Here is an 18,650-nt window from a genome sequence, read left to right on the forward strand (position 1 = left end):
TTAAATAATTTGTTTCTGTGTGCATCGGAAATTGTGAAATAATAGTTGATACTTTACACATGTCGCATTACTTGAGGAAAGTTTAAGCTTCTAGTTTTTAAAAAAATGCAATATATGTTTATGAGCTTATGTAGCTTTATGATGCAAACCATGGTTGTTTAGTTTTCAAAAAGAACAAGAATAAATTTTATCAAGCTAAATGCAAGCTATTTTTTAAAACCCATTACAGAATTACCAAATAATTTTGCAGTGGGGTAGTAAAAAAAAAAATTCTGAAGAAAAGGAGAGAAGAAGGAAAGAAAATATTTACCCTACCCACTTTTTACAAACTTGTTTTGCTGACTTATGTTTGAAAAGGTGGTGAATATTTTTTTTTAAATAAAAGAAACCGAGTTAAATGAAATAAGTTAAGTCTGATTTCTATGTTATTAAGTTGATTTTTGTGATCTAATTGGATTGAGCCCGGTGGTCTCAATGTCTTCTTAAGCAAGACACTCAAGCTATTTCAAGAAACATACACGCACACACGCACACACACACACATGCACACATACGCATGCACACACACACATCCACACACATGCACACACACACACACATTTCAGTAGGTGAGATATTAAGTCATGCTATTAAGGAAAATCATCTATGTACAGAATATGCACAAGATAACAGTGCTGGAGCTCACTGGCGTCAGTCAGGCTAAATATTTTAAATTGATGCATCAAATTAGTAATTTGTGTGAATTTTTCTATGACGTTTTCCTGTTGTTGTTTTTTTTTTTTAAATGTATGTATTTAATTAAATCAGTAGAGAAGAGTAAGTTCTGTACTATCCCTCCAACCAGAGAACTATCATATAAGTTTGGAGTGGGAGTGGCAAAAGAAAGTTATGAAGGAAAAAGAAGAAAGAAAATAATATCCACCCCACCCAGTTATATAGATTGTATTTACTGATTTATTAAGTTTGAAAATGTGAGGAAAAGGTTTATGAAAATAAAACATAATTAAATGAAATATTGTAAAAGTAATTCTGCCTGTTGTTAAGTTGATTTGTATTGCATGTAATTGTGGTTGAGCCCAGTTGCCTCAAATCTTGTTGCGCAAGACATTCAAGCTATTTCAAGACACCCCCACCCCACAGATATGGTGATTGTCAGATGCTTTCATTACTTTACAGGCTGAACAAGAATGAAGATTCCTATCTGGAGTTTCTACAAATACTTTGGCCAGAAGAGCCCCTATCCCTCCTGTGAAAATCAAATTGTTCCCAGATATATTTTAGTGTGATCTTGTTTAGTACAGATTTTAATAAATACCTCATTGGAAATTCAGTATCTTGGTGGTGTTGCTCATAAGCTGGGACAGTTTTTCTTTTTGCTGTAAGAAGTCACAAAGCTTTAGAAGTACTAATGTGAGATAAAAGAAAGCCACCCAGCATTGAGGAGACATCCATAGAGATTGGACAGGGAAATATAAGTACTTCATTCATGCAATTCTTATAGTTTACCACACTGGGTATTGGTAGGTCACACCCAATATGACACATATCAGAATACATAATGTATGAATTGTGACATGAATTGTTGATACAGATTAAGACTATTAAAGCCTTTTTACTTTTAAATCAGGGTGTATTCTACATTAGATCTAAAACGTTAGGGGGAGATGTAAATTCCCTCACTATTTAAAAGTGGAGGAGACATTTTATACATATCAGAGGTTGTAAATGAAGACATACAGGTGAAGCTCGAAAATAATGTCCTTGTATTTCATTTGGTCAATTTGTTTGTGTGAATTTTTTTACTGCAGCCTACTGGTATATTTATAGATCAGAAGATTTTATGGGAGGACCCATTTTTCATCATCTGATTCTCTTCGTAAACTTCATAGAGAATTACCATGAAAATGTACTAACACATTCATGCCAAAATATAGTCGATCTTAAATGAAATTTTTGACATTTGGATATACAACATTGCTACCACAATTGCCTTCTTCAAATTCTCAGTGGATCATTATATCAGTATGGGATTTTCACTGAAACACTTGCAATGTCAATTTGGTTAGAAATAAAAAAAAATAATCGCATCCAATAAGCATGTAGTCATTTTGGTGGCCACCATCTAAATATTTTTGGTACTCCTTCTAAACTGAAAGTTATGTCAAATAGTTGTTGTTTCCTCTGATTATTTTCCAACATCTTAGTAAACTTCGAATTCACATAAACCACATTTGGGTGGTTGCTTACTAATAAGCCTGGGAAAACTTTAATAGCCTTACATTCATCCCTATTTGTAAGAATCAATTGGAAGATAATTCATATTCTGAAAAATGTATTATTTATTTTGTTTCTTGACAAAAGAGATGAAACTAGTGTTGTCCAGATTTGTGCTCTTCTGTCATCCAGTATGGCCCCAATGAAGCAATAGTGAAATCTTGTTTTTGCTACTCATCCTAAACATAAAGTTGTATCGAAGTAGTGTTTTGTACATTTTGTTTCTAAAACTATGACGTTTTTGCTACCCACCCCCACCATCCGTTTTTATTTAATTAAATCTTTAATTGGATATATAGGGAAATTATCCATAATTTTAAAACATTTTCATCTTGTTACAGTTTTGTCTAAAATTTGTATCTGTGTGCATCGGAAATTGTGAAATAATAGTTGATACCGTACACCTGTCAAATTACATAAGGAAATGTTTAGGTTCTAATTTGCAAAAAAAAAAAGAATGGAATATTTGTTTTCTGAGGCAATTTAGCTGTATGATGCAAAAACCATGGGTTGTTTAATTTTTGAAAAGAATAACAATTTTTGTCAAGCTAGATGACAATATTTTGCATTACCCCCCTTGAAAAATGTCACAATTTTACGGTGGGGTGGCACGTTTTTTTTTGAAAATGTGAGGAATACATTTATTTCAATAAATCAAACCCCAACGAAACATTGTAAAATAAAATCAGATTTTCATTAAGCTGATTTTTGTGAATTGCGATTGAGCCCGATTAGAAAATTGAAATTCATGCACAAAATTAGCAATATTTCTGCAGTTTTAATATGACATTTTTCTTTCCTTTCTAAAAAGTAAATCTTAAACGAAATATAAAGAGATATATAGGGAAGTCATAGTTTTTTTTTTTAAAACTATATCAACCTAGTAACAAATATACTTTTTGTACTCTCCCCTCCCCAAACATGAAAACCATCGCAGAATTATCCAGTGGGGTGGTGAAAAAAGTTGCAAGCGATAAGGAAGAAAGAATAGAATATCTACCAGTTTCTATAAATTTTACTTATTGACTTAAGTTTGAAAACGTGAGGAATAATTTTATGAAAATAAAACAAACATAATTAAATGAAATATTGTAAGGTTAAGTCCGACTGCTATTAATTTGGCATTTTATTACATGTAATCGGGGTTGAGCCCAGTAGCCTTAAATCTTATTGGGCAAGATATTCAAGCTATTCCAAGACACCAACTCCCCACCCCAGTCCCCGTGGTCATTCCGAGGTGATTTCAGTACTTAGCAGGTTGAACAAGAAAGTACTGTCTTATCTGGAATTTCCTAAAATACTTTTGGCCAGTAGAGTACCTACTGTATTATGAAAATTGAATTGTTCCCAGATATATTTTACTGTAAACTTTAGTTTGTACAGATTTTAATAAATACCTAATTCACATACAATGTTTTTGCTGTATTGCTAATTAGCTGGGACAAATTTTCTTTTGCTGTAGGAAGTCATAAACCTTCAGAAGTCCTAGTGATAGATGAAAGAAGACATCCTGTCATTGAGGAGGCAGCCATCGAGAAAGGACAGGGAAATGTAAGTGCTTCATACATGCGTTTCATATAGTTTACCACACTGTACTGGTAACTAGCTTTCAGTATGACTCTATCACAATACAGAACTTCTGAAGTGCGATATGCCTAGATGATACACCTTTGATACTATTCAGTCATTTTGTTTACTTTTAATTTGGGGTCTATTATACATTAGAACTGAAAAGCTAGGAGGAGAGGTAATTTCCCTCACTATTTGAAAGTCAGGGAATATTTGATAAAAATAACACAGGTTGCAAATGAAGAGAAAGTTGGAGCTGGAAAATAATGACCGTGCTTGAATTTCATTTGGTCAATTTTTGGTGAGATTTTTTATAGCAGTCTACTGGTATATTTATAGACCATAAGATTTTATTGGATGGCCCTTTTTCCATCATCCGATGCTATTCCTAAACTTCATAGAGAATTGCCATGAAAATTTACTGACACATTCATGCCAAGATATAGTTGATCTTAGCGATAGGAATCAGACAGAACTTTACAATTGATAATCAGTTCCACTTAACCAACTGGTAATCGGTTATAATTGGTTACTAACAGCAAATTTAAATTTTTGTTTGTTATACAGTTATACTGTTGATAAAGAGTTCCAGATGTTAATACATGTACAGGAGTAAACTATTTTAATGACATGTATACTTTAACCTGATAATAATATTACATTTATTTTCTATTTAGTGTTAGTTTTGTTCTACAACTTTGTTAAATGAATGCAACTTGTTATGGCAGATCAATCATATGTAACTAAATAATGTAGCAATCCCCCAAAATCCTTTCATTCATATGTGATGCGTCTATAATTTATAGTATAGAAGGGCATGGTTTGCTTGTTTGTCATCGTTTACAAATGCTGCAAGGATTCTACTTTTAAACTGAATTTTATTTTCTCAAAACGTGTTCAAATTAACTCAACAATTTAACAACTTGATCATGTAATCATGACATTATGTTGCCAAGCATGAAATTTGGCACCTATGACATATGACGTGGTTTTATATTTGTAGTTGTAGAGGGAATTCATAATTCAGACCAACATTACTGGCTGGGAGTTTTAGTAGCCTTTGTGATTTATATACACCTGAAATGAAGTAGTCTCCCTTCACACAATCGATTAGAGTGTGTCTCAATTGATTATTGTATTAGTTTGCTCAAGCAGATGATGATCGATTATAACTGATAATCGGAACAAGACTAGTTGATAGTAAATAAAAGCATTGCGACTTGGATATCCAATGTTGCCACCACAATAGCCATCTTGAAATTCGGAATGGATCATCTTGTCAGCATGGGATTTTCACTAAAACACTTGCAATGTCAATTTGGTCTGATATCAAAATGACATTCAATAAACATGTAGCCATTTTGGCGGTCACTATCTAAATCTTTTTGGTACTCCTTCTAAACTGAAAGTTATATCAAATAATTGTTGTTTCCTCTGATTATTTTCCCAAATCATTGATTCTTTTTAATATATGTTTGTGTATGGGGCAGAATGCATTGCCCATTGAAAACCTGGAATTCACATAAACCACATTGGGGTAGCTGCTTACAAATAAGCGTGACAAAATTAAATGGCCTTAGAGGTAAAAATCAATTGGAAGGTACCGGTAATTCATCTTCGTAAACATTGCAAATAAAATTCGTGTTGACAAATTTGACCTGATACACTCTAGTTTTCATTGCTAGTTTAAACTTTTCATTATTGGTCAATTAAGTCTAGCGGCCTATACCTCTATGAAATCAGAGGTCCAATTTTCATGCAATAGCAACAGAAGCCTCCTTCTCAATGGTTTTGTACAACATATCAAACATATTAAACAAAAGGCATGATTGTGATAAACAATAAGATGACACATGATGTTCAATATTTATCCCAAGAACAACCACAAACCTACTGCTGTCACAGCAAGGTAGAAAAACTAGATTCATCACACAAGAGAACATTCCAACACGTCACATGATACTAACTAATTAAAATATCCAGTATGGCCATCTTGGTAGAATCTTGACAATCTTCTCGTTACAAAATTCTAAGTGAAAAGTGACATATACATCTGGTTTTATACCAGAAGACTCAAAGTAATCTCAACTGGTCCTAAATAAAATGGTGCTGATCTGACCCTCAATATGTTGGCAAATCTTGTCATCGTTATCTCTTGTGACGTGTACTTGGTCCAAAATAAAACGTGTGCTCTTCTGCCATCCACTATAGCCCCAATGAAGCAATTGTGAAACTCTCGTTCTCGCTACTTATCGTAAACATAAAGTTGTATTGATATATGGTTTTCAAGGGAAGACTTATTATCATATGTAGTTAGTGCAACATGAAAACTAGGTCAAGATGACATCTAATATGGCCACCATGGCTGACATTTTAAATATGTTGCCACTGAAAGGTATTTCAACTTCGACATTTTTGAAGACTTTTTTTTAATGTTTTGCATGTCCCATACAATATCCAATATAAGCATAAGAACATTTTGGTAAAATTTGTTTCGATTATTTAACGTTTAAAGCTGTTGAATAGCATCAGTTAACAAACAATTTAATGTTATGGTTTGATTACATTTATATATTTCTTTATTGGTAATATAAATTGAAGTGCTCTATATTTTACTTGGTTTCGAGAAATAAATGAAGTAAATTCATGTTGAGACTTCCTGAAGCGTGCTGCTGAGTTGCTAATTTTTGTTAGAATTACTAAGACTGTAGTTATTCCAAAAAATCCTTTTTCTAGCTATATATTTCTATTTTAAATTGCTTCAGGATTATTACCAGTTCTCAAATATAATGATTGCAACAGCTAAATGTCTTTTGAATTTTAAGAGCAGTGCAGGCTAGGAAATGTTGTTACAGGCAGACCTAACTTAGGCCCAAATTATTAACCCCATGAGTATGTATTATACTCAAGTTTTGGTCATCTCTGATTTGTAAATTGCAACAAAAATACTATGAATAATCAAATTTTAAAAGCAAGTGTTCATGAATGTAGTGGTCATAAAAGTCTACGGATAGAAACATTGAGTCGAGCAGATGAATACATACATACTGTATGGGTGTATATAACTTTTTGATATTGTTACGGGGTAGCGTTGGACGTTAAAATTCCAGTGACCATTCAGTGATTTGCTATGGCTTATTAACTCTCATTTGAGTAAAGGCCCAGTTAAAATTAGACCATTTCTCCAAGAAGTCTCTGATGAAGTAGGGAACCCTTACAATAAGAATGGGACTAGAGATGAAATGCAGATTCAGATTTAAGTTTCGTCTGGTTTATTAACTTTCACAAACTTGTATGGCATTAAAATTTCAAGACTCAAATATCAGGTTCATCACTTCCAAGTAATAACTCATTGATTTAATACCACAGTGGTTGTGTGCAATTGGACAAACATAAATTAATTAAGTAACAGTTTATTTGATAGAAATTGATATTTACATGTATCAGTGTTTAATGTACAGATGTTATATTAAAATTATTTTTTACTGATAGACTTTTGGAACAATGGCTAATCTTTTATTAAATTCATACAGGTTAATTTGTAAAGGAGCCTTGAGAAACACTCAATGGCTGTAACAAAAATAACTGACAGCACATGTACAAAACCTTGAGAAACACTCAATGGCTGTAACAAAATAACTAACAGCATATGTACAAAGCATTGACAAACACTCAATGGCTGTAACAAAAATAACCAACAGCAAATGCCCAAAACCATGAGAAACACTCGACAGCTTTACAATTTAACAGATAACTTTAGAAAAGAGCCTTGAGAAACACTCATTTTCGCTATATTCAAACCTGCTCTTATTACTATTTTTATTATATTTCCTATTTATATTGAATTGTATTATGCATCATTATTTGAACAAGATCTGCAAGAAATTCCTGGCTTGACCTCATATAATCCTAAAAATACTTACTGAATAATATTTAACTGATAAACATATATTTAAGCTGAAGTTGCTGATTTAAAACCTGACAATGAATAGAATATATTTAAAGGTTTTGGTACACAGATTTAGATTTCAAAACTTAGTTTTAGATCTATCCAGAATTTTCTATAAAGACACATTATTTTCTTAGCATTTGTTCATGTACATATTTTGAAATAACTATAAATTCTGATTCACGCAAAATAATACATAAAAGAGTTACATTTTCTTCATGCACTTCCTTATATGGTATTTGTTGTAAAAAAATAGTAAAACATTTACCTTCGTTCTGTCTAAACATACATAGGTCTTAATGTGACCTTCGGAAACCCGAACAGGTCCTAGTAGAGACGCTGACAAGCATTTTGTACCTCCCGCGGAGTTCTGCATTGGGCAGGGGAAATTCTGGCGTTCGCCGGGTAGCAGCTGCAAGGGAAAAGTTTGCGAGCACGCGCTTGTAAGGGCAACCATGCTCAACTACCGATAGCAACAAAACTACACCTAAATTAAAAACTGTCATTGAAAACCTATATAACCCAGAGTGTTAGTTAAGTGTGCATAACATACTTTACTCCTCAATGGTCAACATTTGCAGTATAAATAAATGGTTTAGCTTGAAAATGAGTGATGTTGTATGTTACCCTAATTATATGCAAGATAACGACAGGAGTATTCCAAGTATGCCAAATTAGAAACGAGGCTAATACCTAGGATAGTTATACATGCATTCATGGCATAATAACATTGTGAAATAAAAGAGTTAATTTGATGATTTATTATCAATTTATATGGGAATATGAAATATACCCGAGAATCATACCAATCTACATTTGGTATTGAATAACAATGGGAACTTATGAATCAATTAATATTGTCCAACAATGTTGACAACACCCACCCACCATGCTGCGATGTCGTAACCCCATCTATGAAGTAGAGGCACTAGTATTAGTACTACCACTCATGCTGCTTTACCACAGAAAGCTGTACGGCGAACGAAATTTATTTGTAATCGTTTTAAACAAAAATTATAAGGTAGATTTCCTGTCCATTACAACATAGTAACCTTTGTTTGGTTCAGGGCCGGCGCCCCGCCCCCCCCCCCCTAGAAAATATCAATTTCAAAATGTATAAATAATAAAATAATTTTAAAAAATGCCTCCCTTGAAATCAGCGCCCAAGGCGGCTGCCTAGTTTGCCTATATGGTAGCGCCGGCCCTGGTTTGGTTAATATGTATGGGCTTATCATATGTAATCACCACATACATGAATTGACTTCATGATATATTTCTTGAAATACATTCATTCCATTACAATTTGACCATTATCATGTGCATTTTATATTGTATATACATTTGCAGACACATTTTATTTGACATGAAATTCATAACTTCTTGATTGTTATTTCTGGAGGCTTGATTTTAAATGCTGTAATGAACACAAATATCTGAAGACATTATAATCTATCGTCAGCCTAATTGCTATAGAAATATAATTTTCACAAAAAGTGCTCAACAAATTAAAGACAGATATGGCATGGTTGGCACACATTTTGGAAAGAAATACTGCAAAATATTTCTGTACATACTTTTTAAAGAGTGTGACTTGATTTTTGCCTGCCAATAAGATTAACTTGTTGATGCATAAAACATGTATTTATTTTGCTTTATTAAAAAATAAGCTCTTGTTTTCTTTTGAATATAAAAAATTGTGTACATGTAGTTAGCGGATCACACAATGTATACTGTAGAGAGGGTTTTGTTTGCAACAGATTCATTTTGTCACCATTTATGCATCAAAAATTAAAACCATGCTAATTATATGCAATATACAACATGCTTGCTTTTTGCTTTCTTATGCACCTTTTGGCTGTTAATCACCCTCTGTGTCATGCTAACCTGCTTTGTAACATAACTGCATGGTGAGTGGTATCTGTTCCATGTCCCATATAAGCCATTGGCCAGGAACCTACCGCAGGACCTGGCGGTTCTGGTTAGAGGAAGAGATAATTGGTTTGGTTTGTGGGTTTTAACACTATTTTTCATTAATGATAGCGTATACGTGCTGGCCAGTATATTTGGTGGAGGAATAACATAGAACGCTACCAACAAGCTTGTTCGCACCCTAAATTGACTGAGCCTAAACCAATTCATGTAGAGGTGAAATGTGTGAGTGATCTGTAAAGGTGAGAGCATTAGACCACTCAGTGACCCATGGATCCAGGAAAGGGGTACAGTGTGGAACAGATTATATGGCATTAGACCACTCAGCTACCCATGGCTCCAGGAGAGGGGTGAAGTGTGGAACAGATAAAATGGCATTAGACCACTCAGCTACCCATGGCTCCAAGACAGGGGTAGAGTGTGGAACAGATTAAGTGGCTAAATGGGGCCCCAAAAGGCAGAGTGGTCTAAAGCGCCCACCTTTAACTCTGTCTGCGTGTATTTGAGTCTTGTGTTCGCCCAATTTGGGTACATGAGAAAGCTTGACAGTAGCTTCTCTTGGGTTGGTGGTTCTTTCCAGGGTTTTCCCTCGTTCTTCCTCCACTATTTATACTGGCCACCATGTATATCCTATATTGTGCTGAAAGTGGCGATAACCTATATAACAATAATAATATGGCTATACAGTGATTGAAATCAAGAATATGAGAACCAGTTATCTTACTATCACTGTGCATCTTTTGTTCATCGTGTTCCTGCATGGTGAAATGCACATACATACTGATATCCAATCAATATCCATTAGCCCAGTCTCTGTCACTCTTTTATAGCATGTATTCCCAAGAAAAGAGGAACCAGGGTTATGCATGTATGTAGCAGACATGGGTTCAATTGCAATGTAAATGGTGTAACTGAGTAATTAATTACAATTACGCTGTATTTGCAAGTTACCAATAATGTGATGTCCTTTGGTAGAATGTGTATAAGTGACTGTCAGCAATGTGGATGTGTGTAGATATTTGTAACTGTAGTGCAATCAAGTGAATTCATGCTTGCATAGGTATCTTAAAATTAAATGAATGACCCAACTATGCTTTTAGGTTCCTCAGTTTTATTGCAAAAACAATGTAATCAAACTCAACAATAACAGATGTAGATATGTAATTAAACAAAAGGCTTAAGAAATAAAAATAATTTAAACAATCATCTTATTAGATTCGACTGGCACAGAGGTGAATATTACAGTAAAACAGACAAAATAAAACTTTGGTTAATAACTGAAATCTCATTTACACCAGTTGAAAAAATATAATGAAAGTTTTAAATCACTAAACTTTCAAATGTGCAGTCAATCTTTGCTATATAAACATTAAAGCTGTATGCTTATAATGAAACCAATGAAATTTTTTACGGTAAGTTAAAAAATATTCATTACATAATAATTAACTTACATGGGACACAATTTCTTTTTGGAGAAATATAAAAACAAAGCCTTCTACAAAACTTCAGAAATTTTGGAAGTGCGAATCAAAAATTAGGGATGACCCGGAAGTGAACCCTAGTGAGGTCACTGCATGAGGTCAATCACTATTAGACTAAGAAGCTACATCAGATAAACAATTGTCAACTGCGGCTCAAAACACTAGACAGTAAGAGAATTATATAACAGATACAGGTATTTATTATGTTAGAGTTGGTTGCATTGATTACCAATGAAATTTCATTGCTGACTGTTTCAAAACATGTTCATCACATATACACGGGAACCTTGCCCAACAGATGTAACACTGCTGTAAGCATGTTAAATTCTCGCATTACCCTCTCCTTAATGTGAAGTGTCCTCACAAGCATAACAAAATTACAATACAGTATTGATGCCCTTGCTTTTTGATCTGTTCTCCACCAGGTTATTTCAATCTATCACTCCATCACTCTCACATGATTTATCCTTGATCTATAACAACTCTTCCATGGTTGCCTTCATTAAATAGTTTTGTTTCCTTCCTTTGAACTTCTGTCACTAATCGAGACACATTATATGAATATTGTAGCTCATCTCTTAAAGCATCTACGGCCACGCTCATTGCCCTGATAAGCCAGTGATGACATTGCCCACCTTGTCCACCATTTTATTTGAACATGATGATAATGTTGTCCCTGAGCCAGAGCTGGAACATGACTCACTCTTCTACCGCAAGGCCAGCAATTCCTTACCTGTAACACAGCAGTTATATTCAGACTTCTTTTCTCCCGCAAGGCCAGCAACTCTTTATCTGTAACACAGCAGTTTCATTCAGACTTCTTTAGTGACCGAACTCCATATGTGATGACACGTTCTTGGCCGTTCTAAATCTGGAACAATTCTGCACATTCCAACATCACATGCGTTGGTATCCATGATAAACGTTCCTTCATCTCTTGGAAAAGAAATGACTTCCAAACCTTAAAAATCCCAAATCAACCAATTGAAAGTTACTTGGCATTCTTTGTCCATTCCATTGGGCTGTCTTTCTTGGTTAAGTCAAACAATGGCTTGGCTATCTTCAAAAAATCTCAGTTAAAGTGTCTGTAGTAGAAACAGGTACCCAAGAATGGACGAAGTTTCAGTCACATTTTCTGGATCCTTCCATTGGAGTATTTCTGCAACTTTAGGTCTTAGCTTCAAATTGAACATCCATTTACATTGCAATAAGGTTTTGAATCTTTGCGCGTGTTCGCATAAAGTACTTCCATACACTATGATGTCATCCAAATAGATGATACAGGAAAAATAATGTAATCCTTTCAATGCAAACTCTGCCACTCATTGAAAAGTTGCAGGATTGTTAGTCAAACCCAGTGACATAACTGTGAATTCAAAAATAAACCATGCTTATTCACAAACGCAGTCTTAGAGATATCTTTGTCCCTAAACTGGCACTTGAAAGTATCCTGATGTAATATCTAAAATACCAAACAATCTTGCACCTGCATCAAGGCATTTATTTACTCTTGGTATAGAAAAAACATCCACTTTTGTCACAGCAGTCAGTTTCCATTAATCTGCACATGGATGAACACTACCATTTTTCTTCCTGACCAATACTGTTGGTACACATATGAACGGCTGCTTTATGGGTTTAATATTCCTTGCGTCAATCGTGTGTTCTGCAAAATGAGTAAGTCCTGGATGATTCCCATCTTGCGAGAAAACATACTGGAAGTCAGTGAGTAGTTTCGCTACTTTTTTCTGTTGCGGAATCTTCTTCCCATCTGATGATTCCATAAAAATGGCTTTAAAATGTTCAGGTATATATTTTTTCTAGGATTTTCTTCTGTGTATTTTATTTACCTTGCCTTGCTTTCATGGTTAGAGGTTTCCATTCTTTAGAAGTATATTTTATATAATCTGGAAGCTTGTTTGGTGTCACTGTATTTGTAATGTTTTTCTCCATTAGCTTGGTACATCTGGTGGCAATGTCATTTCCTTTCTCATGTTCATCTTCCTCTAGCTTTAAACCCTTTACGACCGATCCAGGTGAAACTTTTCCAGTAGCGCCAATCACAGCTTATTTTGTCAGTGAGACTGATGATAAGAAAGTATTGACAACCACCATCTTTATGGTAGATTAAGTGTTACATATCTGTGCTCTTAAAATAAGTACCATAAAAGTGTGAAGACAACAAGCTTTGTAAAATTTTACAAATAATTTATTTCCGTAGAGTGCAAAGTGAAAAATGTGTAAAAAAAAGAACTTGCAGTATTGCAAATAAAATCCAAAAAGTATCCAAGAATTAAAGACACAAGTCCTAGTAATAAAATGTTCCGACTAAACCTCAGTTCAAGTCCCGAAGATATTTAAAATTTAACACGATGATGTGTCTGTTTAGCTTGCAAAGTACTGATAAATCAACAGTCTCCTGTTGAATCACAGAAATACTATTCCAAGTTCAGATTCAGCTTAAATTCTAATGAATGTCTTTATTCAAGAATGTTGTAAGATCTCTTTTGTATTTACAGAGAAAATAATCACTTGAATTCAATTATTTGAAGAAATAAAAAAATCAGCCCATACTGGTCACGATATAATATAACTTAAAGTGCTAAATATTAAAGCATAATTGGTAAAGTCCTGATATTCACGAGATAATATAGTCATGTTTGACCTTAGGTCAGAAATTTAATATTTTCCAAAAAATAACCATAATTTGTTACCAATGCTCAGTGGAAAATAACTTTAGAGCATAATCTAATAAGCCTGTTTACTTATAATACCATAACCCATTAAAATCACTTGGGGATCTCCAAAATTCTGACGCTGGTCAACATGTTTATGCCTTCTTGTTTACTTCGGTCAATGAGTTCATACCCATAGAGAATAATGAAGCTGTTATTAGTTGTCTAAATGAATAAAAATAAAGAAAATAAGTCAGTCAGGTCAAACAAAAATGAACTCAATTTTGGACAAGGTCCAGTCCAGCAAACAATGTTACATTATAAAAACATGGAATAAAACAAATATTACAAGTAACAGACAGACAATTAAATTCAATATACATAACAGTAGCATTAAAGGGGACAAACATACAAAACTGAAATTCGCGCTAACTTCATATATAATTTGCTATATGTATAAGGTTCATTTTCTAAAAAATTGTACCTTTTATTCTCCCCCTGTCAAAATAGCGGGTGTGACGTCATTTGAGATACTGTGTACACGCTGGCATTGTTGATAATGCATTATGGAGAACTCGCCCTCTGATAACTCATCCCAGGTGTTAGGAGAAGTCGCCCGATGGTGGTCTGAGAAGTCGCCCCACTGCGCCTGGAGAAGTTGCCACAAGGATCATATATACTAATTCTCAGATGACGCCTCGTGGTTGTTAAGGCTTTATTTATTTTTGTTTTTCTTCAGTTTAATAACTTATTAAATCTATCAAATTTACAACTTGTCAACTTTTCCATTTGATCAACTCCGCTTCTCAACTTAACGAAAAAGAAGCGGTATATATCCCTTTTGCTCTGCTCTTCAAATCATTAAAAGTATTTCAATTGGAAAACTAGAGCGGGTGTAAGCATGATGTGAAATCTGCAGTTTTATACATGAAAGGGCTCCATCCTAATAACTAAATTTATCCTGTGACGACTTTATGGTATTTACCTCTATAACCCGAAATCGACTGAATTCTTGTTGACCGTCAATGATCCAAAGGATTATATTATTCATCTCTCTAAATGAACAGTTTAATCTGATTTTTCATTGAGATATGCTAACCATTGAGAATGATACTTGAACTCGATAAAATGCATCATTGACGCCTACTCAGGAAATCCGGTCGCTATTGGCTTCAACATCATAGCTAATGCACTTAATTCGGATGGTTTCTGAAAGCTCACATGTACTATGCACATCACTTAGTTTATTTCTTCTTTTTTGTCAGTGTTCGTCATTTTAATAATTTCTCAATAAAACAAACTATTGCAAGTTGAACGAGAAGTTTTAAAAATATTTCACTACTAAATTGCCGATGCACAATAAACATTATTAAGTTATTTTATTATATATAACAAAAGCATGATCACGCGTACTAACGGGATTTTGTTACTTTAAATGCATATTTGAACTGCTCAACGTAATCTGGACATAATGAGAAGATCATCTTTAAGAAACAAATATAAATGTCACATTTAAATCCTGGACTAAACATAACATTTCACATTGTCCGAATCAGCTTGGAAGTTTGGAGAATCAGCCAGATATATGGACCGAATCAGTCAGCGATTTGTACCGAATTAGCCTGGTCCTTGTTTGAGAGTAATTGTGATGTGATTTGATTTTGATTTTTAACGTAACTTTAACAATTTTTCAGTCATATCGTTACGATGTCTGCAATGTGGCAATTTATAGTGATGTCTAGCACTGGGGCATCATGCCGCAAACATGTAGCATGATGTCCCTCCCAGTCACATTATCCTGACACCGGGCCGACCAGTACTAACACTAACGTCTTAATGCTGAGCGCCAAGCGAGGCAGCTGTTAGTACCATTTTTGTAAGTCTTTGGTATGACTCGGCCGGGGATCGAACCCACGACCTCCCGCATCCGAGGCGGACGCTCTTACCACTAGGCCACCGGAGGGATTATTGAGAGTAATTACCACATTAATGAATAATGTCAGTATAATAGATTCATCAATCAAGAGAGTTAACAGTAACATTTGTTTTAAAAAATGTATTGTGGTGTTCGGTGTGTGTGGTTATACGAAATCTAACGAGGTCATACTCAGACTTTCAATTATAGGTGATTTATTTTTCTATTATCGACACTACACAAACAAGATGAATGCAGAATGGGAAGGAGGGCTTTATTATATACCGAGTGGAAAACAGTCTTGAACGTAAGTGTGGAAGTAAATGCATATTCATCTGATGCAGTTACATACAAAATCAAACGTGCATAATAAATTGATGTTGGAAACATTGAATGAAAAAGCGTAAACATTTCTTTAATGTTATTTAATTTGGTAGATATTTTCTTACATTTCAAAAATAGAGAAGAAAAAAAGTAAAATAATTAAGGATTGCTCCACAACTGATATTCACACATTTTAGAGCTGCGCATTGAACCATCTTGTTTCTACTTGACACTTCACTGCACAACTTGAATACAACTCTTATACATTAATCGTCTCAAATGACGTCACATCCTGTTTATATGGAATGGAGCTAACAAATTCGGGGCAGGTTATCTCCGTTTGATCTCGGAATACAGGACAATATTTTGTATGAAATGTTTCTGCAAATACAATATATGCACATAAATAAATAGTCGGGATAGATTATATACACAAACTACTAAATATCCTTCTATTTACAACAACATTATGCAGGTCGGGTTTTTTGTCCCCTTTAAGATTAGCAAGACTGGAAGCCATCACACGGGTTAACTTGTATTCATAATGCAGTGTAGGTTCGGTCAAAATATCATATTCACCCTTCGGATCATCAGTTTTATGGCGATCAACAAATACATCTACAATCTGTTCTCTCAAACCAGGTATGACGTAATTATCAGCTCAACAAACTCTTCTGATTTGATTGTTAACTTTATCGCTTTGCCATTAAGGAAAAGTTTATCCTCACTCTAAACGTTTGCTAGCTTCTGCTCAGATCATTTCAGTGCATCAATACCAAGGAAAACATCATCTTCGATTTTAGCAACAATAACTACTTTATCCATTGTGACAGTGTCTAGTTCTAAGGTAACTTTACACATCCCATAATCCAAAAAGTGGTTCTCCTGCTGCATGTACAAGACATCCTTTGCTCCTTAATTCTGGTTTTTCAGACTCCTCTGTTTTCTTCTATGCATGTTCAGCTAGAATAGTTTTCCCAGCACCAATACCTGATACAAATGTAATTGTGACTCCCTTTACAAAACCCTTAATGTGTATGCCCTTTGACTTTGGTATACCTCTATGAATAAGTATATTGAAAGGTATATTAATGTCTGTTCTTTGGACAATTGCTGAATTTGATCACTAATGAGGACATTTTCCTTTAAAGCCCCAACCATCCCTTGGCCAATGGAGTAAGTTCCCATTAGTTTAAACATTTTCATGTGCTGTATGCCCTTAATTAGGAGTTGTTTGTTGTTGGCTTTCTATCATATCTCTTATATAATAATAATAATAATAATAACAATAATAATAATAATAATAATAATAATAATAATAACAATGATAATAATAATAATAATAATAATGATAATAATAATAATAATGACTATATTTAAAGATTGTAACACAATTAGCTAAAAACTAATGTAACTTCAGGCCATATTTCTGGTTTCTTGGACATTCATGTTTGAGATGAGAAAGATCAACACAAAGAAAATAGACCTTATTGCATGACTGGTAACTCTGCCTTTAACCATGTGATCTATCTGGGTAACTTTGCTTACTTTGTGACCATCATCAAACCTGCTGTATGTTGGTTACCATGAGCTTGCATGAGAACTGTGTTAATTAGCAGTCTGGTTCTTTATCTCTTCTTGTATAACCTCCCTCACCTTATCCAAATCAACTGAATCTGCCTTTGAACTTTCTTAGTGTTGCCTTTGTCAACTCTTGCAGATTCTTGCACTGTTTTATTATAGACCTTTTTCTTGTTCTTCCCTGCTGCCCTTGCAACTCTTTTCTCTGTAGACTGATTTTCCGCTTCAGTATTTTGACTACCGTCTTCATCAGTGTCTGAACACCTGTTTTCTTTGACTGCTCTTGTTCCACTCCTCTTAGTTCTATTCTTACATGTTTCTTGGAAGGTTAATATTTGAAGGATGGCATCATCTGTCTTTCGGTTCTTTACATACGATACTAAAAGTGAAAGTGAGCTTTATCATCTATCAATCTTCTCAGTAAATCTTGTATGGTCTCTTCATCATGCTTGGCATACACATTGTTATATATCCTCTTTAATTCAGCTGCACACTTTTCAGCAATCTCACCATGTTTCTGGCCTCTGTGACTAATAGGGTGCCATATACTTATGGAGTTTCAATAATCCTAGTTTGACCTGCTAATTCTTTGCGTAATGTTTAAAAATTTGCACGTAGTCTGTGAGACAATTGTTCATACACAAATTTACATGGAGAACCTTGTAACCTTAGAAGAAATTAATCTACCTTTTATCTGATTTCCACCTCTGACGATTAGCAACTTCATCAAATTTGTTGATCCACACCTTTCAGCTCTCTATTCCAATAATGGGTGGCAACTCCAGGCTTGTGCTTTTCCTTGTCTTTCGCCCTTATAATGCAGCTGTGATTACTTGCATTAGATGTGTATACAGATTCACTATCACTCTCCGATGACAGACTTCCCGACTGTATATTTCTTTGGACTGTTCTTTACATTTTAGTGCGTCTCTGTGAGGATTGACTTGCCTTCC

General features: G+C 34.3%; 1 protein-coding gene across 1 annotated transcript in view; it reads left to right on the forward strand.

Annotated features, from left to right (window-relative positions):
• The window catches only part of LOC149789709 (uncharacterized), a 124,319-nt gene that overhangs the window by 37,238 nt on the left and 68,431 nt on the right, over nt 1-18,650 (forward strand). The window contains exon 4 of the mRNA XM_089971708.1: nt 3,737-3,825. Within this exon, the coding sequence (XP_089827834.1) occupies nt 3,737-3,825 (89 nt within the window). The remainder of the gene's footprint in view (nt 1-3,736; nt 3,826-18,650) is intronic.

Source organism: Sinohyriopsis cumingii, chromosome 10 (genome assembly GCF_028554795.1).
Source record: "Sinohyriopsis cumingii isolate HCF-2022 chromosome 10, ASM2855479v2, whole genome shotgun sequence".
In the NCBI taxonomy this organism is placed as follows: Eukaryota; Metazoa; Mollusca; class Bivalvia; order Unionida; family Unionidae; genus Sinohyriopsis; species Sinohyriopsis cumingii.